Source organism: Dromaius novaehollandiae, chromosome 11, assembly GCF_036370855.1.
Source record: "Dromaius novaehollandiae isolate bDroNov1 chromosome 11, bDroNov1.hap1, whole genome shotgun sequence".
NCBI classification, from domain to species: Eukaryota; Metazoa; Chordata; class Aves; order Casuariiformes; family Dromaiidae; genus Dromaius; species Dromaius novaehollandiae.
The window spans coordinates 11295234-11321538 of NC_088108.1; the positions used below are offsets into that span (position 1 = coordinate 11295234).

Consider the following 26305-nt stretch of genomic DNA (forward strand, 5'->3'; position numbering starts at 1 on the left):
CCAACCTGCAGTTCAGGGTGACAAAGCCTCTGCTGTTAACCAAGGCCCTGATTCAGCACTGCACTTTAGCATATACTTAACTTGAGCTCTGCGAGTAGCCCTATCCAAGTCAAAGGAAAGCAAATGATTTTTCTGTAATGATTACACCACTTGCATGTTTGAAATTCAAGAATCTCATTTGAGCACATTCTAGTCCATTTCCAAAGGAACATCTCAAGGAGTCATTGGGTTGAATAAAACCATTTATGCACCTCATCATATTTACTCCAGCAGAAATTCTTTTACTCTTCAGAAATATCTACATATGCTTATGCCTGCAGTGGTCCAGCTGGACCAGTGGTTAAACTGAAATAGTGCATCAGTCTCAGGAAAGGTCTATGGATGCTCTGAAACTCCACCAGAAATCTGTGGTGATACAGCCATAAGGCTGAATGAGGAACTGCTCTACCAGAGGAGGAAAACCACACGAGTTCAGCAAAACACCTCTGTAAATAACACAGGTGCTGCTGCAGTCATCTGCTCAGTTGCCTCACTAAATTCTTTGTGAATTCCTTACTCAAAAGCCTCTCTCACTGCTTCTTCTTACAAAGAAGAGACATTAGCCTGGACACAGAAATAGAAACCAGAAATTAAACAGTTCTGGAGTTGGCCTTCTTCGTAACCACGAGCAAGCTACTTTAACCTCTTTGCCTTAGTTTCTCCACCTTCATTAGTAAAATAGAGACAGTGAAACTCATTTCACCTAACTCATACATCTTCTATGAAGATGAAATGCTTGTTCAGTGTAAAGTACTTGGGAGATGAAAGGCATCAATGTTATTCATAGTCACCACACCCACCATCAGGATCTCCAGTACCTGGCTTTGGATCTGTGCTTAAAGAGTCTTTCTTTGTGTAATTCAGGAACTATACTTTCCTGGACCAGCCAAATTAAAGCTAATCAAGAATTCCCATGTTAATCAGCCTTCTAGCCTTTAGGAGATCATAAGGAGGATGATGGTCCCATTTCAAAAGACAGCACAGTGTCGCAGCATGAATTACATCAAACTGACTGGAGCCCATTTACAACATGGTCATGGAGGAAACTATAAGAGTTCATCCATATACATTCATCTTAGCACATGCACACTTGTAAATCAGCTCCTATTCAGTAATGAAATGTAGAGTGACTCATTTTTTCTATATGTGAAAAAAGCTCTCAAAGAGAACCAAAGAATCTTTTTCTTTCCTTTCTGCCTTTATACACACAGAATTACATCTCCTTCCTTTGGAGAAGCCACAATGCTTCAGTGCCAGCTGTAAAACAGGACACGACTGTCTCTTTAGCTTGACAGAATCTAAGGCCAGTGTTAGACCACAAATTTCTGTTAAGGAGATTTAGGGACATTTTATTAGCAGCTCCCTTGATCTCTGGAGCCAGCTGCAGCGCACATGGAGGCACAGGGGCCCTGCAGCCGGTGCTGCCGCGGTGGCCCCGCACACAGACCTGGCACTGGCCCAGGTAAGGCCAACATCTGCTTCGGGCACTTCTGCTGCTCCAGGTGGGTCACGTGCCACATTATTCACTTACTGTTTTAAGCAAGTTCTGCAGCTCAGACTTTGCTCACTCAGCCATAGCTATCCTGTGGGCAGTAAGTTAGGTGAAAGCTGTCTGCACTATTTCTGCATGTACACAGCTAGGACAGCCGCGCAGACAAACCTTGACTTCTGGCCCAGTGTGAGCGCTGCCGGCTCAACGCCAGCCAGCCCGTACTGCAGCTGCACGCTAAAAAGCGGTTGCATGCTTTGGTCAGCTGTCCAGTAGCTGGGCTGCCCAAGCACCGAGCTTGCCCAAAGAAAAATCCTCCTAATAAAATAAGGCAAATCAGCAAATGCCAGTGACTACAGGGCAACCACAGGTGTGCAGCCTGCACCGTGCCGGCCCTCTGCAACAGCCCCCCTGCCCCTGCGCAGGGCAGCACGGGCAGCTCCCTGGAGCGCTGCTGAGCTGCTGCTGGGAGAGGCCAATTCCTCCAGCAGAGCGACGACAACACAGGCACGACAGCAAGGGTACAAGAGGGAACAAGAGCTACAAACTTGAGAAATACAAGGGAACTAGAGAACCGCTGTCTGGGAAAGCGCTGGGGGATGTGGAGGGAGTTTGCCTCCTTGCCCACGTCTGGCGCCGTGTCCGGACGAACACCACATGACGGCCGCAGAGCTGCCTTTGGGGAGGAAATGCCTGCCAGGGCCGCTGCTCAGCCCGTCCTGCCAGGAGCACAGCTGCCCTGGGAAGGGATGCCACCCAAGCCCGCAGGCACGCAGACGCGCAACAGTGGGGCACCCTCAGCGAACCGAGCCGAAGCCCCACACAAAGCACAACGCTCCGCTTCACTGCGCTTCGGGGAGCCGGCAGCAAACCACCAAGCAGCCTGCTTCCCACGGTCCCGCCTGAAGCCTGCGCCGGCCTCTGCTGCCGGCACGGGCACCAGCGGAGGGACAGCCTACGGAGTGGTCAAAGGCTGTAAAGTGGGCGACCACTTTAAATTATGAAATGTTAGACACAGTTACCAATATAGATGCTCCAAAAGGAGGACTGGCAGGCGGCCAGCATCAGTCACTTACCTTGTAGTTCACCATCACTGCCGTTCTTAGACATGATAAAATTAAAGCTATGGGCTTACATAAGACTCCCAACAATTAATTCACGCCTTAGCTTCACAAAGTAACAACATCCAAAATTGGACCCATGCAGGCAAGTGCTGGGGGGTTTCCTACGCTACTGCACTTGATGTTGTGCGTTGCCGTAGCTCGCAACACTTCTATGCATGCTGTCCTCAGAAACGTCTCCAGGCTCTACGCAGTGCACCCTGTGAGCACCAGCAACTAGTCAGGGTGGCCAATCTGGATTTCAAACCACCTCTGTGGAGAGCCATTCAAATGCCCCGTACCTGGCTAGATATCTGTGGAGCAGGGTGAGAGGAGAGAAGACCTATCAAGAGAGGAAAAAAAAGGTCTGTAGAAGATGTGTACAGCCAGAAGTATTTTAAAGAAAGGACAGTTAAGACCACCCAAGCCAAGCTTTCTCCAGGTATAAAACACGTTAGAGTGACGGAGAAGCAAGGTGGGACGCAGTAAATGGTTCAGCCTGTGACATGCAAGATTTTCATAATTTATAACCAACAGAAGATGCGCACTTCTCCTTCAAAACGCTGAGCGCACCCCCACAGCATCCAATCAATGGCGCTGTGTACAGCTAACACACTCACACTGATTGACTGGTCCAATAGCCACGGCTGCCCCCAAGCCGTTCTGGGAGAGGCATTTCTGCAGCAGCGCCGCACAGAAATGCTTCACATTTATTAACTTGTTTGCTTCTGATTGCTGGATTGGTTCCCCATTCCCAAGGCGCTTAGATTTATTCTTTTAGTTTAACACTACAAAGTAATCAAATCGCTCCATTACAGCTGACGGACTTTAGGAGCCCTGAAGGTGAGGGCAGAGAGGCATCAGAAAAAATGCCTACGTCTTCCCTCGCGCGCTTCACGCTTGCCCTCAACTTGAGAGTCTACGTGTCTATATCCCTCGAACTCGAAAGAATATTGAACTTCTAACTGACATGAGCAGTTATTTGAGGATGCAGGACTTTCACTTGAAATTAAGGCTGATCTACCTTCTGGGATCAGGGACCAAGACTCACTTCTGATGAAGACTGAAAAGCTCACACGCACTCTCTTTCTGCTTCCAGTCAAACACGAGTGTTGCTGCAACCAAGAAAACATCCTTCCAACACTATGTAGAGTTCAAACCAACCAACCCATGAATAAGAACAGGGGATGAGACCGAGGATTTCACACACCCCTTGGTGCCCTTCCATCCACTGGGTCGAATAGGTAAGAAGAGGAGGACAAAGGAGATGGCTCAGAGAGTCCAGAATAACACGGAAATTGAGAAAAAGGGCACTCCTTCGACTGGATTTTGGCAGTGACTCTTCACTACAATTTATGCAACGAAATACCACAAAACGCTCAGCACACAACCCTTGGTGTGGACGACAAAAAGATTTCTTTTTTTAATTTACAGAAACTCCTTGTCTAATATTACCAATGCAAAAATCAGAAAACAAATAGTGCGCGCATGGCCCTGTGCATTCAAAAATAATTTGAGCAACCCACCCCTTGAAGTACGGACAGGGCCCTCCATTATTAAAAAGCAAACATATTTTATTTTAGGCTATACTTACTCTGACAGGCTAAAGCTTAAAGAAATTCCAACAACTTTTTTGAGTAGAGAAAAAAAACAAAACGAATCTTCATGGAGCCTGTGATCAAATAATCTTACAGAGTATGGACTTACTACACCAACAATGTCAGGCATTTCAATGCAGTGGCATCAAAACTAGATATTTACTGCTTGATAGTGAGTAACCCTTTGAAAAGGGAGGAACAAAAATTCCTTTTTAATGAGTCACCATTTGGCAGTCAGAGATCAAAACCTTTTGCCTGTATTTCTGACTGCAGTATTGTATATACTTGGGGTTTTTTTCACTCTTTGTGACTTTACTTAAACAGCAGCGGTAATTAAGAAAATAAGTTAAAGGCACAGGAAAAGTAAAGTCCTTAAAAGTACCTGACAAGGAGCACGATCTACTGGGTTAGTGAAATACTGCAAGAATTCAGAAATGATTCCATATATAAATTTGAAATTGTGAAAATCCTAGTAAGATTAAAAGTAACTAGTCAGAACAAAATGAGATTATACTCAGCATCCATTGATTACCACGTCCGGTCAGTGTTTGCTAGTTATTCTTAAACTAATGCAACTGTACAGGGCCACAGCTTCTTGTGCCCGAGTGGAACTGTGTAGGACAAATGTCTTTGTAAAAGATTCATTTCCTTACCTTTGCCCAAAACTTAACCTATGAATATCTGTGACACAGAATGAAATATTAAAACAAATGCCTGAAAGTAGGTGCTATTTTTGTTGTTTTGAAGATAAAAGTCTTCTCTTTCATCCCATATCAAATTGTAGAGTTTTAGCAAAAAGGAATATACTATGATGCAATGTCCAAAAAAAAGAAAAAAATCCATTTGCTTTAGATAAGAGTATTGTAGCCAAAACACAGAAATAAAACTGTCATTCATATTGAAGGGCCTTAGAGTAAGATACAGCTGGCTTCATTTTGAATATAATTTCTGACCATGTGAAAAGACTCCAAAGACCTCAGTTAGTAATAAGCACTTTTGCTTTGCAAAATATTTAACTAGCTGACTTTCGCACTAAGCATCCTTAACGCAAAGCACCATCACTCCTGTTTTACAGTGTACAAATAAGAAGCTAGGAACTATTTACTCCAAAAATCGCCTCCACCTCTGCAGGCCTATGGAGCTGTAGATGTTCAGACATTGATATTCAGACATATTGTGAAAAAAATCTGACAGTTTTGAAATGGGAGCAGGCATTATTCAGGCTTGGCTTCTGCCTTAGGAAACCTACAAATTGTTATATGAAAACTCACTTCCACTAAAAATCAGACCGGGGCCCTACAGCTCACTTCACACCAGCTCTCCAACAGCCCCCACATGTAACTGCCCATCAGCAGAAGAGTCTCCATGCCTTCTGTCAATTCATTGAACCATCCAGGCCCTTACAGCATTTGATCTTAATTTATACTCGGTTTACCCCTAGATTAGAAGTTATTACGGTAAATAATCACAATAACCGGTAGCAGTTCAGGAATTCAGAGAAATAACGTGATCCCCTACTGTAAAGAGAATCAATCATCCATCTCTTTCCATTAGTCTTTTTGGCACTCCTGTGTCACTGTTGTCACAAGCCCAGATAACGATGCCACATTAATTCACCTTCTGAGAAAGAGACGACAAGATTTGACTCCGTAGCTGCGTCCTGTCTGACCTTGGGGAATCTTTGGGAAAGGTTTCCCATCAAGTGCAGTTACAGTTTTTACTGACAGAGGATTACCGAGTTGGGCCCACACTGCGTAATTTGAATGCATGACCCAAAAATAAACAACCGATCTTCTGTTTCCACTAGAAATAAATCAGCAACACATAACCAACAGTTTTTCAGATCCAACCCTACTTCAGAAATTACATTTTCAAAGTAATTTCAAAAAGTCTGCTCAGAGGTGATGGGCAGAGGGTGGAACAAGGAGAGCGCTACTAGATTACGTAACAACAGTTCTTTCAATTAAATTAACCAAAACTGGAGATAGGCTGCACTTCCCAATCCAAACCTTCCCAATTCAAAGGAGAAAATCTTTACTGTAAATACTACCAAGCACCGAACTTGAAAAGAAGAAACTCATAACGTGATTCATCACAAAACCAGACTCCCTTCCTTGACGACTACAAACCACTCTCAGTGCAAAGTGAAATACTGTATTTTGGATGTCAGCATGAGCAGACAGAAGAGGACATATGGCCTTTTGTATTGTTCCCAAGATGCCGTATGTTTAAAAAAAAAAAAAAAAAAAAAAATCAGAAATCATTACCCAGGCTGGAAGAAACCCAAGCCATCTTAAAAGCTTGTTTACTGCAATTTGGAAGACCTTTTTTAAAAAAAAAAAAAAAACACACACAAAACAACAAACTACTTATAGACACCTAATCCTAGCCCAAAACGGGAGGTGGGTATCAAGCAGGAACCATGCATTATTTTGGGGAAATTTCTGCCGAGATGATCATTTGAGTACTTCTCTGTAACTAGGTATCATTTCTATTACTGTGGCTACGACTAACAAGTTAACAACACTATTTACGCTAGTACTGTTGTATCATTAGAAACAACAAGATTATGTACTTTAATTCTAAGCCAGCACAATTATTTTAACACCGAGTGTGTCAGATCTGACTCTATACCCCCTAAATTAATTTCAGAGTAGTGGCTAAATAAAATGACATACTTCTTTGTGCTTTTGTTATAACACGCTCATGTGCAGCAAACTGTGAAGAAAATGTAGTAATTAGAGGTTAAATTAATCCCTGACAGACAGGCAGCTCAGCAAAGCCGGGCCCTCCTCGGGAAGCACGGCGGAACGCCCGCCAGCCGTCGGGAGCCGGCACGACACGCCGGTGAGAGCGGCGGCTGCCCAGCCTCTGGATGTCCATAAAGGCGCGCAACGGTGTTACATTGCACAACATCACCAGAAAGTTGCCCTTCCGCTTCCCGTTTTAATGCAAGCAATGGATGTCCTTGTCCGCAGCAGCGTGACGGTGCTGTGCTGCTTTGGAAACAGCAACTGGGTCCAACCAGGGGAAGTTTAACTTCAGACCTGCTGGGAGCTCTGGAGCATTTTGCTGTGCAGACACAGAAACTTCCACAGAATCGCGAAGGAAAAATGAGGCAAAACAAGAGATGGGGCCACCCGATCTTGGTGCTGCCCACTGAGCATTCCTTTTTGCGCGTGTCAGTCTGACCCAGGTAGGCACGGCACCGCAAAACGAGCCAGTTTTTAAAACCAAGCCAGCGTGACTTGTCACCAGGAGGGGAGAAGCGCAGAGCGGCCATTCAACCCCGCAGCGCTCGGGGGTCCCAGCCCCGGGACACCCGCCCGCGGGAGGCGTCCCTGCTCGGCAGACGTGCCGCCTCCGAAGGCGCAAGGAAGCGGCTCCCCGGGCCAGCGCTGATGCCGCTCCACAGGCTGCCTGACACCGGGTGAAACACGCCGCTGCTAACACCCCCCCAGGGGAGCAAATCCCCCCACATGCAGCACGCTGAGCCCCCAGCCGGCCCTGCCTGCACCAGCGAGTAGACAGGCAGCTGCTGCTACATCACCAGGTAACACCCTCCCTCCCCCCCTGCCCCCCAAAAAAGCCAGAAAATCCCCACACACAACCTATATCACAACTAAAGCAGAAGCGAAGCGCGGGCTCGCTGAGATTGCAGGTCTGCGTGGGAGGGTGGTACCAGCGCCGGTATTTCTGTGCTACCCGGATCATCAATTATTAACAAATTAGGCCATGGCTGCTGGGGGCCTGACGTAACGCTGCTTCATCGACAGAGCCGCCAGGCCCTCGCGGGGCAGGGGGAAGCGCGCCCAACGAGCCACAACGCGACGCCTCCCCTTGGCCAGGCCCGACCCCCGCACGGCCCCCGCTCCCGGGGGAGGCCTGAGCCGGCCCCACGCCCCGTGTCCCCGGGGGCCCCCAGCCGCCCGCCAGCGGCAGCGCTTTAACCAGGGCAAAGCTTCGCCAGGGCTCACCGCACGGCCGAGCGGCACCAGAGGCCGGCGCGGGAAGCCCCGCTCCTCTCCGGCACGCGCTCCTGCGGCACCGCCGAGCAAACGCCCCGGCTGCACCCCAGCGGCACAGCGCAGCAGACCTCCCCAGAGAGAGCTACTGCCGCTCTGCGCAGAAATGCCGTGCAAAACAAGTATTTTCCTCTTGGAGGAAAGGAACTACTCAGTAATACGTTTTTTTTTCATAAAAACCCCCAACTTCTTATCAGTGAGTAGGCTTCCCAAGAGGAACGAAGACTCTTCACTGCCCATTTGCGTTTGCCAGCTATCCCCTCTCTGAGGGCCTCACTGTGCGTTGGCACAGCCGGGGCCTTCGAAAACGATGGAGCCGCGTCCCAGGACCCCGGGCCCTGCTCTGGTGGCACCCTGAGGTGCACCGTCTTCAGGAACAGAGCTAACGGTCTGGGTCTCGGCAAACTGCAACGCAAAAAATCCAGCAGAAGAGAGGGACATAAAGTGAAGCCTTTGGGTGACAAAGGCTCCAAGTTTCTGGACAAAGCGTTGGCAGTAACAACAACACGGGAAGAAAAGCATGAGGCAAGCACTGCCTGTTTTGCAAAGTTTCCCTTGAGCTGCTGGCAGCTCTGAAATGGGGTAGGGAAAGTCAAAACTGTATTATTGGTCACCACTTATTTTGTAGGGTTTTTAATTAAACAGTATTGTGAGTTTTTTGCTATTTTCACCTAAAAAGAACAATATTCCAGTAGGCTCCAGCATCCCATGCACTCAGAAAGCAGGCTAATGAGGGCAGTGTGAGACGCCTAAACAGTTTCTTCACATATTTTTTAAGCATTAGCCTTTTTGAGCGCACCCTTGTTACGAGTCAAACAAAACAAAACTCATGATGCCTGCACAACAGCATCTTATACACTTGGCATTTTACAGCAATGTTCGAAAGTTCCCCTTCGAAATTACTGGCGAGGAAGGAAGTTCTGCATAATTTTAGCACTCAACATCTGAAAAAATTAGAACAGTCCCAACTGTTCTTTGAGACATATAAAAGAACAGTTGAAAAACTTACAGTTGACTGGTGCTACCTAGGTTACCCGTCAATGGCATTGAAACTGGTATATTATTAAGAGAGGTGTATGACGGGAATTGGTTTATTGTGCTGATCCATAGTAACCAACTCCTGTTCGTCCATCATTTATCTCTCTCACCAGCGACATATGGGTTTGTCTATTCACACTCTCAGCACTCTATCTGCTCCAACAAACAGTCGGCCTTTTCTGCTTGGATAAGGAGATTTTTTAGTTACATCCATTATGTGCATATCAACATTTATGGCAGGAAGATAATTGCCAAAGAGCTCAGGGGGATAAAAGCTCCCTCCTTAAAAAAAAAAAAAAAAAAAAAAAAAAAAAAAAAATCAATATTGATATAAAACAGTCCCGCGCAAAGCCTTGGTGCGTCTTCTGCTTCCTTTGGTTTTAATTTTTTTTTTTTTTTTTTTTGCTTTCCACATAGCAAGTCAAACTGGAACATCAGGTAGAAAGCCTCTGTAAGGAGTTACACTACTGCTCCTCCTGAAGAGGGGGGGGGGGGAAAGCAGTATACAATATTAACTGTTCCTTAAAGGAGTGAGTGGCGAACATGTGAGATGCAGAGAGGGCTCCTTGGAGAAGCACCAGCATCATTTAAGCTGATTTAGCCATCTCTATTTGGAGACCACACCAATTACTAATGAATCGTAACTTATAGTCACCTTCTCCTAAATGTTGAAAACTGCTGACAACTCAGGAACAGCCCGCACAGGGACCAAGGCAGGCTTGTGGATCCTGCCTTTTTCATGTTTAAAAAGCCTCAGACAACCTTCTACCACTCCACCCCCCAGGATGGATAAATCTATTTGTCACAGCTTTTGCATGATTTACTTCACTTTCCCATGGTTACGTAGCCATAAGAGTTATTTTAAGGCGACTTTCATCAGAGTAGAAAGTAACGTGGAACATTTATCGATTAAACGACTGGGAAGCAGCAAGTTGCGCTGTACTTAACCTCCGGGACGACGCTGGGGTTTTACTCCCCGCTACCCTCGCCCTCCTGTCACCTCCGCTCTCCTAACCTCTGCCTCGCTCCCCGTGGCCGGCTCCGAGCTGGGCCCCGTCCGACAGCCGCAGCGGGCCGGTGAGCGCCCCGCGGGGCCGGCAGCCCGGCCACTGCCACCGGGGCGAGGAGCTCCCCCCTGAGCCCACGTGCAGCCTCCGAGGGCTCCCACCTCACACTGCAAGCAACAGCACTGGTTAAAAAAAACAAAAAAAAAACTGGCACTCATGTTTATTTATAAAACACTTCTACCTGTGTAAGAAGAAACCATACAAAATAATAAAAAAACATAACTGTTGCCTGTAATTACTAACCCCCCAATGCAGTAACAACCACCTTGGCTGTGAAAGCATCCGAGAGACTCTGCAGGTCCAAACTACCTAGTTACATGGGTCTAGAAGTGAGGCCCTGTCTATATTTGCCTTTCTGATTCTTAGGTATTAGATGAAAGAATCAAAAATAGAGACTGAAAACATGAGCTGAAAAAAACCCCATAAAATAAAAAGCCAAATTAGATTTGAGCTGCTCAAATCTGAACACTGCAGAGCTTTTCACGCACTTGGAGAGGAGCTGTTAACTGCACGCTACCTGCCCTACGATGCCGAGTATTTGTTTTTTATCCCCGAGCAACAGACTATTTCCTGGTTGAGCTGAAGAACTCGGTGACGCTCCAACTTCAGCCCACACATGTGTGTCACCGGCAACGTCAGTGGCAGGAAAACATCAGAAGTGGCCCCTCGCTAGCGCTTTCCTAACATGGAATTTCCTCGCGCCGCGCTCCCCCCGCCGCCGCCCGGAGCATCTTCCCCAGCGGCCGCGCCCCCCGCCGACGTGCGGCGCCCGGGGGGGGGGGGGGGGGGCCGAGGGGCAGCGCCGGCCCCAGGCACCGCCGAGCCCCCCGCCCCCCCCAGCCCGCCACGAGCCGCCCCGCCGGCACCTGCGTGCAGCGCCGCGCACAGACGCGCGGCCCCGGGGGCGCCGTCCGGCCGCGCTCGGCCCCGTTTCGCCGCGGGGGCGGTGCAGGGGGGAGCGCGGGGCGGGGGGGCAGGGGCGGGCGGCATTAGCGCGGATTACGCGGCTCAGCAGGGAAACGCGGCAATTACATAACGGGCGGGACGCGGGCTCCGCGCCGCGCGGCCCCCCCGCGCCCCAGACCCCGCCGGCGGAAGCGGGGGGCGGCGGCGGGGGAGCGCGGCGCTCCGCCCCGCGGGGCAGCGCGGCCCGGGGTTGCGGGGGGGCCGGGGCCGCCCCCCGCCGGGCGCCGCGGGGCGGTGCGAGGCGGCCGCGCGTCTGCGGGCGGCGATGACAGCGCGGCGGCGCGCGGGTTCTCCCGCAGCCCATCAATCTGCGCTGCCGGGCGCCGCGCTGCGCGCAGAGCCGCTCCGCCGCCCGCCTCCCGCCGCCAGGACCGCGGAAAACAAAAGCGGCCTTTTAATTTATTGTGCCGGGAAGGGGAGGGGGACCTCGAAGGAAACCAAAGCCCGTTTTCTTCCAGGAAACCGCCGCTCTCGCCGGGACCCCCCAGGTCACGGCCCCCGCCAGCAGCACCCGCACGGACGCCGCGCTGCCCCGGGCAGCTGCCGCCCGCCGGCCCGGCCCGGCCCCGCGGGCAGCGATGGCCGGGGCGCCGCTCCGCAGCGGGGGCAGCGCGGGGAGCCCCGGGACCGAGCCGGCGGGCGGCTGCTTACCCTGCGACTGCTCTGCACCCCGATCTTAATCACAGGATGAGAAACCAAAACAGTTTAACGCGTGAGTCAGCACGCGTTTTATTCCCAACGCGCGCAGCGCCTCGGAGGGAGCCGCAAACGCGCCGCGTCGGCGCCCGCGCCCGCACTTGGGGGCTGCCCCGGCTGGCGACACGCGCAGCCCCCCGGGGGGAGGCCGGGTCTGGGCTCCGCGCTCTTTTCAGGAATAAGCAGCGGCTCCTTCGGGGCTCAGCCGAGCCTTTTGTTCAAAATCCTGCCTACATAACGTGCGCTTCAGACTCCCAAAATAACCAGGCAAGCCGCCGCCAACAGAAATACCAGGAGTTATTAGGGAAAGGGGAAAAAAAGAGGCAGCGACCCCTGGCCCTCCGCCCCCCGCGGCGCGGCTCCCCCCGCGGGGGCGGCTCCGGCCTCCCGTTTGCCCCGAGTTGCGCTGCCGGCGCCAGCAGCGGCTCCGCGGCTCCGGGACGCGCCGGCGGCGGGCGCCGCGCTCGGCTGCGCGCGGCGGCGGCTCGGGGCCCGGCAGCAGCCACTCCGGCCCCGACGGCTCCGCAGACCCGCGCTCCACGCCGGAATAACAGCGAGGCAATACGACCCCCCTTGCGGAGCGCCCCCGCCGCCCCGGGACGCTCCGCGCCCGTCGCCGCCGCCCTCGCCCCGCAGCCGCGCAGCGCCTGCCCCGCTCCCCGGCGCGGCCCCGCGGAGCACCTGGTTCACCACCATTTTAAAGCCCCCGGCTCCCCCTGCCCCCGGCGGCAGCCTCCCCCCTCCCCGCACTGACACCGGCTCCCACCGGACAGCAGCGTTGCACCTTCGCACCAAGTTTCTGGGTTTGGGGTTTTTTTTTTTACCCCCCCCCCCAGCGCAGCCTCAGCCGCGAGCTCGCGGCCCCCGGCCCGGGGGGGGGGGGGGGGGAAGGGGAGCTGTCCCGAGCCGCCCCCGAAACTTGGCGCTGCCGGTCGGGCGGCCGCGCTGCGGCTGGCGGGCAACTGCTCGCCGGGTGCCCGAGTCCTCCCAAAGCAACTCCGACTTTTCCGGTCCGTATCGATTTCAGTGCTACTTACCGGAATATGCGGCTCCATGCGTGGTGCTTCTACCCGCTGGGAAACCAGCAGCATCTTGGACTGGGGATCAACCAGCTCTTAGATCCACTTTGGCTGTGTTTAGCAAAACCCGGCGCAGCAAAAGCCTCCGCGACGGTTCCTCCTTTTAGGTTCCAGACAAGTTCATCCTGGCGTTGCAGTTCGCTAATGATTCACTGTCTGTCTCAATCTGCTCACTACATTTCCATCAACCCACAGCTTCCTCACTCAGAAGGTGGAGTTTGTGGGGTTTAAGTTACTGATAGGCATATCTAAGTGCTGTGTCACTCAAAGAGGAGGAGACACACTCACACACACGCACTCACACACACACTCACACCGCTCCGCGCTTAAAGGGGAAGCAACACTTTCTTCTCCTCTTCAGAAACTGGAAACCTCGAAGATCCACGGATTTCTTCTTTTTTTTTCCTGTGCGCGGAGGCAAAGCCCGCGCAGGCTGCGGGCAGTCTCGGCACAGGGAGAGCTCAGCATGTGCGCAGCTTCTTTGCAGGGCTTCGGTTTAGTTTAGTACAAAAGTAGGGTAGCTCCCAAAAATGCCGGCAATTAATGGATTTTTTTTTCAATGAAAGTGTACAAATCACTGAAAAGATAGCCCAAGGCGTGAAGTGTAAAGCTTTGAGCTAATCCTAAACAGCGTAATTTCCTCTCTCTCCCTGCCATTACAAGGGGATGCTCAACCCTCGTCCCGCTGCCAAAGGGTTAAGCTCACCTCGCACAGGTGAACCCAGGTGACCACGGAGGGAAGGGAGCAGCAGAGCTGGTTCGTTTCCTCCCTGTGTGTGATGTGCATGTATTTATGAAGATGGATACAAATCTGAACAGAGTGCCGCCACTAAGCCACACACTTCTTATATGACTATAAATGTGCTTGTAACAAGCTGCAGCTTCTGAATATTAATTTTGACAGGCCATCAGCTGAAAGCTGAGACCTATCCAGATCTCCTGGGCTGTGCGGGAGGGCTGGGAACAGCCAGCTGCAGGCAGTTAGGGCAGCCTGCTGGCTCCCTAAATAATTGTTGGTATAATCTCATTTCATTACCCCCCTAAATCAATACGATTGTCACTCCTGTCCTGATATCTTGGAGGCATTAGAAACCCTGTCCCAATTCACTGACCTAACGGATGCCTGGAATACATAGCACCAATTCTAATAAAAGGTTCTATATTTTATCATCCCTGCTGTAAATACTGTATATTACAGTATCCTACTGTAACATTAGTAAATGCCACCTTCAGCTCACATTTAAATACACGTAACCTTGGTGGATTCACTGGGGATTTTCCTCATTTCCCCGAGGACAGCTTTTCCTTTTACCACATTTGCACTTTGAAACTCACAGACCCAAACCAGCCCTACGCATTTCATGACAACCCCATGTTCATAAATATCAGGAATATCGGTTCATAAATAAAGTTCTTTTCCACCTTTGCTTAAACCTCTGGTTTTACATCTGACTTCCCTGAGCAGTGTTTGTGTTACTTCAATTTTGATTGCCTGAAAATTCTCTGTTACTTAGGGTTGGGTTTTTTTTGGTGATTTTGCCTTATATATATTTTAAAATTACTTCTGTAATATTTTGCATATTGAAGAAAGATGCACAAAACCCATAAACGACGTGGGTGTGCGCCCCTGAATTTGGCAGACCCCGGGGGCCCATCTCCTGGAGGATGCAGGTGCCCCCAGGGAGGTGTACTACTCCCTGATGTCTCGGCTTGCCCGGCTGCCCAGGAGCGACGGGGCGCCCTGCCGTAGGCCCCAAGGCTCATGTACAGCACGGGGCGCCAGCACCGGCCCTGGAACAGCCGCCGTGCCGAGCGAGAGCTGCCTAGCTCGCGGTGCAGGAGCTCGGCTGTGCCCGCGGGCAGGGCTGCGCCGAGGCCCCGGGCGCCCTGCAGGCAGCGTCTGCTGCCCTCGGCTGAAGGCCAGCGCCTGGGCTTGGGGTGCCACCTTCCTGCCTGGGGTGCCTGACACGAAGCTGCAGTCTGAGTGAGGAGAAGTCAGAACTATATCTATCTATCGATAAAAAACTAGACAACTGATGAAAGCAGTGCAACTGTATCCTTTTTGAAATAACCAAACACAACCAATCCTGGTCCCGTACTCCGCAGTTTAAGCGGCATCCTCTTTGCTAGTGTTTAAGGAGAACTGTAAAACTGCAATGTTATGCTAAATGCTTGCTGTTATGCTCGCCAAGGGAATGGGTCACACACCTCGGGACAGTCCTGGAGAGCTGCGTGAGCAAGAGGCATCATCACTGCGAGGTGGCCAGGGGCCAGAGAAAAGATTCGCATCCTTCAGGTTGATGAGAACGAAGCACGCCAAACACGGAGAGGCAAGGTGACCTGAGTGCTAGGGCCATGTGCTCCCCAACAGCCACCTCCCGTTCCCAGCTGGCCCCTGGGTGGCCTTGAAGTCAGTGAGGACAGCGAAGGTCCTAGCAGGCAATTGAAAGGAAGCAGCACAGGAGCAGCACAGAGATTCACTGAAGGATTCACAAACATCTCAGTGACCAGATGGATGGAAATCACGTGATGCTTGGTACTTCCACCCTTTTGACCTCAAATCAGGTAAAGCTCAACGGCTTTGGCTGAAATACATGTGTTGCGTATCTGTTTGTTGGGAGCGAAAATTCAAAGAAAAGCTCCCGGGAAGCGAAATCACATGAACTGCAACAGATATACATGAGTTTTCATAAGCTAAAACAAGCATTTGTCCCTACTCTAGCCAAAATGCAAGGCCTCAGCATGTGAAAGTGTGTTAAGTGTGTCTTAAGTAAAATGTGGATAACTCCATTCCAGAGCAAAGGTAATTATTCGGCTGAACATAAACAAGGTCATAAAGAAGGAAGAACATAAAAAAGATGAATGTATTCCTCTGATAGCAAATTAAAGAAAAAAACACACAAAGCCAGTTTCAAGGATTTTTCAAGGAATAAAGGAAAACGTGGCATTATGGCACGTCAGCATAATATGAACAAGAATGTAAGAGCTCCCACTCTGCATCAGATCAAAGGTGCGTCTAGCCAGTACCTTTTCTGGTATCAGTGATGTCCATTTTCAATAAGCACTTCAGTAAACCATGGAGATCATTACCATGGATGGACATCTTAGAATAAATGGGGTCTGAAAGGGATTCAAAGCACTCACAGAGGGCAGATTCATCAGTGGCTATTTAATATGAAAGCTTGGATGCAACCTCTGCTTCTGGAGCTTCTGAGCAGCTACATGCCAGAGCTGGCAGGCTGCAGTGGGGCAGGACTCTGTCCATGCCCTCTGTACAAAGCATGGCCTTTCCTAAGTGTCTCGTAGAGGCCCCATTCAGACACAGATCTTGGGCTACATGAACCTTTGATGTGACCAGTCAGTATTGCATTTCCTCTGCTAGATCAGAGCAGTGATCCACCTAATTCAATATCTTGTCTCTGATAACGGGCAGTAGGTGATGCTTCAGAAGATAAGAAGAAACATTTACTGAACAACTGTGGGATAAATTGCACTTAGTGGTGCAAGTTTAGAGTTCAGAGGTTTCTTCCTAAGCCTGGACAATTAGCATGTGGCGGATGCTCAGAGCCTGGAGGACTCGTACTCCGTGTGTCTTTCATTCATAGTATACTTTAAAGTACTGGGGATGAGATTCCTAATGCATATAAAATTTCAATCCATTTCTGAAACCCATTATACCATTAGCATCAGTAACATTTTTTGTTGAGTAAAAAAAGCATCTTCTAAGGCCATTTCTGAATGTGTTTAATTTGGTGTCCTTTTTTTTCCCTATAAAAGTAAATGGGAAGTATCTGAAAAATAGATAAATCACATCAATAAACAATTTTAATTTCCTCAGTAATGCTTGCTGCATTAAGTAATTTTATCAGGTAAAAAAACATACAGTTGTTAATGTATTGATTCTAATTTTTTAAAGAAACTTTACATTTAGAAAAACAGGAAGCTTCAAGGAAAAAGCTTTCATTTGTGAGCAGTTAAAGGGTTTCAGAATGGCCTTCATTGATTTGGACATGAAATAAGAAGACTGTTGATCAAGTCAGCTCTTCCTTCAGTAGGTCATTATTTACATGAATGTCCATGGAAGAGTGGCATAGGTAAAATCATCAAAGGATGGACTGACATGCAAACATTTCCGTGGGTGCAGGAACTGATTTAAGGAATTACACAAATCAAAGTGAATGCCAATCTTGTCTCCTGTGCAGAAAAACAGTCACAGATCTAACCAGGATCTCTGTGCTTAGGAGTTAAAAGAGATAATGACACTATTAGTAATTTCTTCATATTTTCATAAAAAGGTGTGTGGCATAAAGTGTGTAGCTTCTTCTGAAGTACAGGTTAAATTCAGGTTGTTAATGACTGCTTGGCTGCCAAATGCTTGTTCCAAATGGATCTACTTTGAACTTATATTTTAAATACAAAAATTGATTATTTGCATAGCTCAGAAATACACTTAAGCCCATGCTTAACATTATGTATGACTCCCTCAGAAACTGAAGTGACTCGAGTGCTTAGGTAAGCACACAGATACATCTGCAGCATCAGCACTGCTGCGATCATGTCTTGCTCGCTTTACAAGGCGAAATCCCAGCCTCACTGAGATCCCAAACTCAAGACCACTACTCAGAATCTTTCGGTGTAAACCAAATTCTGTTATCTCATCCAGGCATTTTATTTTTACTTGAGTGAAATCTGACCTGCAGGATTTAGCAACATTTTACCTCTCTTTAATCCTACTTGCAATCAGGCCATACAAAGTTACAGAGAGCTCTGGAAGCAGTGCTGAAAGAATATCAAATCCCTTAGGTATCTTCTTCAAAGCCACAATATTCTACAGAAAGGCTGAATTATGATTAACAGGTTTACCTGCCTTTGTAGAGGACTTACTGCCACCTCAATTCTAATCTTGCCATTAATAAGATTTTCCATTGAAACTACAGAAGATGACACAAGTGAATAGTAGCATCACATTTAATAGCTGTGTTGTTGGCAATGACGATACACCGAAAACATTTGCTAATTAACGATATTTCTCCAGGTCTGACTTGTGCACAAAACGTCTTCTCTCCTGATTTACGACATGCGGTCCCACAGAGCGCAGCTCGCCTGCTGGCCTGTGCTACGTAGGCTCTTCGGCTGGTGGAGCGGGATGGCAGCGCTGAGACCGCTGCGTATTTCACCTGGAGCCTCAGTTACAAGGAAGGATAAGAGCCATGATACTCCCAGCTGAAAATGCGTGTGTAAATGCACAGCGATCATCTAAACGCACCCGTGTTTGCCATGCCTGTCTCTGCCCAGGAGCTGCCCTTTCTCCTGGTGTTACGGTCTCACATTTGTCTGTTGCTGCAGAGCTACGGCCACCAAACGGGCAGCAGAGCAGCTTCCAGCCCATGGAAGGGCTCTCAGAGCAGGAGCAAGCAGCGCCAGCTGCCATTTGCCAGGTTTCCGATTTGGTGACAGGCCTGTGCAATGGGACGCTCCGCGGATCCTGCACCTACCTGACTACAAGGCATCACTCAAAAGATATAATAATGTAAAAAAGACTTAGTGATAATTCTAGCTTCACTCTTTTCTCACTGCTAGATCCTGCAGTTCAAATACACACGCAGTGATCAGGGACTTACAGACCCGATTCAACTCCTAGAGAAGTCAAAGGAAAGGCAACAGATTCGGGCCCATACCCAATACAAGAGATTGCAAGTTGCGTAAAGTATCAAAATCTGCAGTAATTGTTCTACATTTATTGTTTTTATAAGAGAGAATTACATCATTTTCCTTCCTTCAGGAAACATGTACTTCTTATTTTCCTATCATTCCTAGAATGGTCTTCTCTTTACTAGAGCTGACACCACTTTTTAAAGCATTCTCTATTTCATGAATGTTAAACTATTCTTTTCCATGCCAGATACATGGCAAAGTTACATATTCTTCAACTCAAAACAATTTACATGAATATTCATAAACTACCTGATGGCAGAATTGGCCTTGAGATTTAAAACTCTAAAACCCACAGAAACAAATGTTACCCATTTTCCTTTGTCAGAGATCCCTTGGATTAAGCTTAGAAATCATACTTCATGCAGTTGCCAAGAAAATGCAGAACCAATGCATGAAACATCATATGTTCTGTTTATTAAAGGAGAGTATCTGTAGTGACACGGATAGTCAGCCAGGCTAAGATCTTGCCAATGTCAGTTTGTGATTTACTAGAAATTATTGATTTCAAATCTGGGTTTCCCAGGGCTACTGCACATATCCTGTCATATGAATATGCATCCATTTGCTAGAGGCTGCAGCCTTGTATAAAAAAGTGTGTCATCTCTACTAGTGTCAGATTTCTTGAGCCAAAAAACAAAGCTCTACATCCCTTCAGTGCAGGAATGTATACCAGCTTTCGAGTTACATTTGCATGCCCAACACAGTGCCGGCACAACTTGCACAACTGTGGCATCCTTCCAGAATCTTACATTTTGTTGTTGCAATTAATAACAAAGCACTGTCCTGAGAAATTGCATTCCCCCCACCGAGGAAAATACTCAAAAGATTTCACAGAGCATCTTCCGATTGTGTGACAGTTACAGCCTCAGACTGCTGGGAATTCTCCTGTAGCCCAAGAACAGCTTGGAATTTAACTACTTTTAGGTACAGATCTGTCACGAGCAAGTTACGCAACGTGCAAGTGCAAAAGGATAGCAGGGATCTCACTGTTCATCAGGGCCAAGAGTAATATGTGAATTGCTAGTGCTTGTGTGTAGTTTTAAAGATTTGTATTCTCCTTTCTGTCCACTCTGAGCTGGTGGGAGTTTGGGCATTTGTGTCCTCTCAGTCTCTGCCACCCTGCTGTTGTCTGGCCCGTTTTCTGGTCTTGGCGCTTGCCCCGCTCCCGGACAGCATCTTCCCTTTGCTCGTTTGGCCTTGTGCTCCTCAGGCTTGCTCTCTGCCGGTCTGTTGTGCTCACACCTCTAATCCCAGCTGCCACCCACCAGCTTCCCTCCGCCAGGGACGGGCGCCGGGGCGGACCCACTGCTCACCGGGCGCCAGGGACGTGCGCAGACCTGCCGGCACATCGCACACCAGCAGGAGAGTCCCTGCTGCGTGCCGTTACGGGCCGGTCATCGGCAGCTCGTGGGCAGCCCAGTGGCAGTTGTGGGATGTGGTGAAGGTATGGATGATCCTGCTGTGTGCTCTCCTTGGCACATCCCAGTCTTAGTGTTCAGAGCATGGTTTTCATTTTTTTTCCCCAAAAAGGAGGTCTCTGTTTTACTGTCACTTTCTCAAGTCATTTGCATGTCAAAATGAGTTCTGTTTACTAAAACCTTCAGGGCTGACAGTAGTGGCAAAAATGACCGAATTGACAGGGTTTGCATTTTCTTTTGCATCTTGTCACTTCACTCTCACGCGTTTCTGTACAGTGCAGAAGAGATTAACTGGGGAACAGTCGAAAAGGGCACGGCTCGTGGGAGAGCGCGCCGAGACCCTCTCCTCCCTCTTCCCCGCGGCTTCACACGACCTGCCAGGGTCTCAGTTGGTAGAGAAGGACTGCAGGAGGAACGGGCCCTCCGGGCTGGACGGCAGAGCGAGGTGAGAACCGGCCTCTCTCCCTCGCCTCCGCCAGTGCAAGCGGAGCTGAAGACAAGGCATTTCCCGCATTAGAGAGGTGATGGGGATCACCCCGCTCTGCTCAGCTCTGCTCTCGTGGGCACCTGTTGCTTCTGGAGCAGCGTCAGCTGTAGCTTACATATTAAATCGAGGAAAGTTGACTTTTGCCATGGAGGGGACGGATAAAACGGGTGTCTTCTAGCCATAGCGCAGGCTGCCTGGCTTCTCGGTTAATGTAAAATAAGCACAGCCCCATGGAGGTCAGCGGCAGCACGCTGATTTACACCACCGGAGGATCAGGCCTGCCCATTCAAGGACGATTTTCAGCTAGCTTGGAAACGAGTCTCCAAATTCCTTTTGAGCACTCTCGCCCTTCCTAAGATATCTGAAAACAATTTATTTCCAGATTACAACAAAATCTTGCTCTTGCAGGAAAAATAAAGAGAGTGTGCGAGAGAAAAGGAAGCACTGCAACTTCCCAAGCCACTTCAGCGCTAATAGCGGTACAATCCTGAATCAATGCAGAGGGTCTGCCAGCAACAATAAGCATTAACTGCTGCAGTGAAGGGGGCTATTTAACCTGGCTACTAAAAGTTATTTCTGCCACAGCTATTTGAACAAAACATTTAGCAATTAAATTAATTCAAGCATATCCTCTCTTTTCATGGGAAAAAATGCGGGAGAAATCCAGGCAGAGAATGAATGGCATCTAGATTAATGAGGAACTGCATGAAAAGAGAAAAATAATGTTCTTCTAAAATATATTAGTATTACAATCTGTGGCAGCACCATATGCTAGTTTCCTAGATGCGGGTAATCCTGACGTATTTTTATCTTGGCTAGTACCAAAGAGGGAGCTCTGTGAGGCCAAGTTCTTCCCACATATCTATGTTGAACGCAGTTTACCTTCACTCTGTGTTGTGAAGCTGATCTAATAGACAGCCCTGCAACTTCTGAAGATCATTCCTTTTATTTTCCATCTGTATCCAACTCTAGCATTTACATATCATAATACTTCATGTCTTGAGTCTTTCGTCAAGCTTTTGTCAGAGATAGAGCTTGGAAATTTTGGGCTTAAAATCACAAGTCTCTACTGCTTCAATTTAGGGATCAGATCCACTAATTAGATGCAGCAGCAGACTATAAATTGCTCACGTTCCAGACAGAGGGGAACAGCAAAAAGCCATTCTGTGTTAGCGGGGATGTGTTAACATACATGTAGGACTTCATTCTTCTCTGAGTTAAACAAATATTCCTTAATCAGTCCTCAGTAATCACTTTTCAAGCTGGTGGCATTTTTCCCTTATTAGGTAGGGAAGAATTGCTATAACCGTTCTAGGAAGAAAAAAAGTATTACCACTAATTAACGTTGTGCAATTGGATGAATTTGAAATACCTATAGCACAGGTGACCCTAACCTTAGCCCGCTAGCCAAATTGTTGTATTCTCTTTCCTGTACGCAGTAGTTGTGCCACTCTGTTGTAGCTGCATTGCCCTCTGGATGCCTGTCGCAGATCCTAACCCAGCCCCTGGTGCAGTGATCCTGAAGCCTTTGGGGAAACAACAGTCCTAGGAGGAAAGCAGTCAAACATGCAAAATTCACCAGGAATTCACACTATTTCAAAGGCCTTTTCTAGGATGGCACTACGAACATTTATCGAGGTTTCTGTAAGGGTTACGGAAAAGTTATTTTCAAGACAAGCTGAACTGAAGTCAATGGCAATGAAATCTCATGGCATGGAGATGAGAGCAGTTTTCGCAGTTGGGGCTCATCTGTGATACAGAGACGATGCCAGCTACACTGTGATACAAACACTGTGGGTACAAGCCCTAGTTATCGCGTTTCTTTCTGTAAAGCTCTTCTGTCTTTGAATATGATCGTTTGCCTTTTCAGTGCTAAAATAGTGGATCCCTGCTTGACAGCCATTCTGAATCGGTCCATACAACTTGGCCAAGTGACACTGTGGCTCCTCCGCCCGAAGCTGGGACTGCCCCTACGGCACGAAGCGAGGGGAGGCACGTAGGTGCAACTTGGGGTGTGACGCCTGCGAGGGAAGTGAGGCATGGTACATCCATCCGTGTAAGGAGAGCCAAACGGTAATTCACCTGCCTATTTTCAGTACAGGGAAAAAACGAGATTTGCCTTTGTTGGTCAGGGATTCTGGGCTCAGAACTCAGGTGTCCCTGACTGCCTAGCCAGCAATTCATGTTGTGCTCATCACCGAGGTATGTGGCTCCCTGTGACCACATCGCCTCTTGGTAGCCACTCTGAAGGTAGGTGTGGTAGCATCCCAGAGTCACTCTGGAAAGCAGGAATACACTTTTGGGAGGCATCTTTTATAATTGGCAGGGTTCAGCAGCAGACCTGCCGCAGGCAGAGGGTAAACCGGGTCTCGCTGGGGGTGGTGAAAGCAAACTCCTTCGTGCAGCCAGAGCCCAGAGTTCCTGGGAAGCCTCCAGGAAGCCTGCAGGAAGGGGCTGTGTTAGCCGAGGCTGCACAGAGCCGCCCGTGAAGTGATCAGAGGGAATTCATTCCCCAAGAAAGAAGCCTGTGCAAAGGCTGCCCGAGTCACCAGCGGAGCCGTACTGAAGGAGGACGTGAGCGGCTGCATGAAGCTTTCTGCATTTTGGCGAGATCTGGATCTGCAACTGTTTACAAAAAACTAACTGGTAGCCTGTAAAGCACCTGGAAGATGTTTTGAGTGCCAGAAAACTGTAATAAACTTATTTTTCTGTGCCTCCATGTCTTATGAATGAATAGGCAGTTACTGCGACTTGCTGACTGGAAGACTCAGGCAAACAATGATCCGGCTTCTCAACTATTCAATTACCTCTAATGAAGAAGGATCAGGGAAACAACCCTTAAACACCTTAAACAGAATAGTAGTATAAACAGACAAAATGACTCTCTGGAGAAATCCCCAGACGCTTGCCAAGGTTGGCTTTGGAGCCAACTGTGATACAAATGCATAAAATATTAGTTGCTTAATGGTTGTGAAGTGTTGCTCTTTAAAGGTTACTGTCTCCCTGTCCAGACAGGGCTGCAGCTGAATGATGAATGAAGTGATCCTTATATCTGAGAGTTTTTCAAGCACCTGCAACTCCCATTGGTGTCAACGGGAATTTGGGGTATCTAGGACTGGGCCAGCAAAACCTGACTCCGCACGATATTAAGAGCTGCCAGGATGAGCAGCCTCCTCGGCCCCGGCCCCAGGGTCTGCGCTCAGCCGAGGGAGCGCTTGGAGGGAAGGCTCCAAAAAGCGTTGGTTATTTGGAGGTGTTTGTGGTGGGAGACCTGATCTCTAAGGCACAGCGGCCAAGTGCCTGGGCCACCGCAAAGCTGCAGGGACGTGGCGCTGGGAGGGACATAGTTGCGGCTGGGGCAGCAGTATAAAGATGATTGTATGAGGCCAGATTCTGCTTCTGAGCGTGTTTCGTCCCTCTCTCCACGACAAACCTCACCATATACAAATAGCCAACTTGTTGTTGCAGCTCAGAGGAAAGAATGAGCTCGAAAGAATATGAAGAGGAGCGAAGGCTGCGGCTCTGCGGGAAGAGCTGCGGTTTTTTCTTTAACTTCACAGTTTGGTTAATATTTCACTGCGGCCTGCAAAAAAAGCCTCCTTAGAATGCCTCTGTTCTCTGCTCTAAAACTGGACCCTCCCCTGAGACGCAAGCCCTGCACCTGCCCGTCGCGGCCCCGCGGTGCTTGGTGCGCCTGCATTTCCGAAAGTCTCTCATGGTTTTGTTTCCTGTGCCTGTGCGCTCAGCCCTGCCCCGCGCAGACCGGGAGCTGCCGCCGCCGCGCTGCGGGCACGCGGCAGAAAGCGGGAAGCGAGGGGGGCCGGTAGGCAGCCGAGCCCTGGGGAGGAGAGCAGCCCGCCAGGGTTTGCAGTCTCCAGCGCCCGAGCGGCTTGGGGCACCCGAACGTGTCCTCGCCCCGGAGGAGCCACCGAAGAGCCTGAGTTAAGATGGTGCTGAGCTCCTGGAATTCCTGCGTCGGGCCCTGAAAGCAGCCACGCGCTCACGCCGGCGGAGCCGACGGAGCCAGGTGGGATCGCACGCTGCCCATGCGGCATGGTTTGAAACCTGCTTTCCCAAACTGTGAAAACATTAAATATTTAGGTGACCATATGCAAATCATTTGAATTGTGTTTCTCAGAAGCACACCGTGCCATGCAGACAGGCTCTATGCTGTGACTCTCTCCCTAAGCTTTCATCAGCTATTTATTTTAAAGCTGCAAAGGATTTAATTAATGGCTAATTGTCGGCTACCTTTTTTCCACGAGTATTTGTACACGAGGGAGGAGGGGGAGAAGCCGTAATTTGAAGACCTGGGTTCCCGTCAGAGAAAGCTAGCACAGAAGAAAACACATTTTTGTGACCGTACCAAAGAAAACCCCAGGACCGCTCACATATTTCCACCCCCTCCACGGGTAACAACTCGACAATCCAACAAATAAGCAGCCCTTTCTCCAGGAGCTGCCTCGCGGACACTGCGAACGCTTTAGAGACCGGGGCCCCAGACCGTCTTTTCTTAGTGTCAGGGCGAATTTGCTGGGGGAAGTGCTTGACGGGGCGCAGGAGCCGGCCGGCTGAGCTCATGCTCCAGGCATCCTCCGGGCCGAGGGGGAGGGGGCTCGCCGCCAGCTTTCGGCTGCCTCTCCCGCTGCATTTACACACACACACAAATCATGTTATCATAGTGAAAATATGTAAGAATTCCAGGAAGCAGAGGAAGTTTGTGTGTTGACCTTAATTTTATTTTTTTTCCAGAGGAAGATCACTCCAAACGCTAAAAGGACGGTAGATGCTAGCTAAACTCATTTGCAGATATTTTAATTCTTATTGCAACTCTTTCTTTCTCTGTACTTTTCCTTTTAGCTCTAATGCTGTTTGTATTTTATCCCACGTGGTTAGTTTGCCTGAGAGAAGCAGAATGACTCGGTGAGAAGCTCTGTGGGACCCGTTTGGACACTAAATGGGTTGTTAGAGGAGGCCCAAGTGTGCTCCGGTTCCTATTTTCCATTGCAGTATTATAAGATTGGGTAAGACTTTCTGGACAGGAGGGAAGGAAGGGGTGGATGAAGGAGTGGGCTAGCACATCAGGCTCTTGCACTTCTGCCTTACAGCACTGGGCTTGGACTCTTAAAATGTTCATCAATGTGGCTCCAAACCCAACCGCAGTTTTAAAAACAAACTTAACTTTAAACCTGCAAGTATCTCCGTGAAGACCATGGCACCTTAAACCATATACCCGAAAGCTTGGTCAACTGGCACGAGCACGTTCAGCATCCTGCAAGAGCACCATGGCCGATGCGGCACGCAGACGGGGCACAGCCCGTCTGTTGCAGGCACGCAACACTGCTTCCCTAGCCACACTTGCCACGCTTTTTTCCGCCCATCCAAACACAGCCATCCCACCACCTCTAGCACATGCGTGTGCATGCGTACAGACACACAGCCAGGAAAAGAGCACTCGAATCCTTAAACACTTGTTTTGATTTGGTCTCTCCCTTAATCCCACACACTGTGACCACCACGGTCACACAGAGACTTACACTTGCAAAACGGCAAGTAAAAAACACCCCATGCCTCACGCCCGGCCAACA

The 26305-nt window shown here is 49.2% G+C and overlaps 1 protein-coding gene across 3 annotated transcripts in view; it reads right to left on the reverse strand.

Moving 5' to 3' along the window:
• Positions 1–26305, reverse strand: part of MAMLD1 (mastermind like domain containing 1) — a 125862-nt gene that overhangs the window by 67338 nt on the left and 32219 nt on the right. Inside the window, exon 1 of one of the 3 annotated variants that reach the window (XM_026106346.2) lies at positions 13056–13336. The exons of 1 other annotated variant lie outside the window; for it this stretch is intronic. In XM_026106346.2, the coding sequence (XP_025962131.2) occupies positions 13056–13109 (54 nt within the window). In that variant the 5' untranslated portion in view covers positions 13110–13336. Of the gene's footprint in view, positions 1–13055; positions 13337–26305 lie in introns of those variants that run through there. One more of the 3 variants, XM_026106344.2, reaches the window with a different exon arrangement.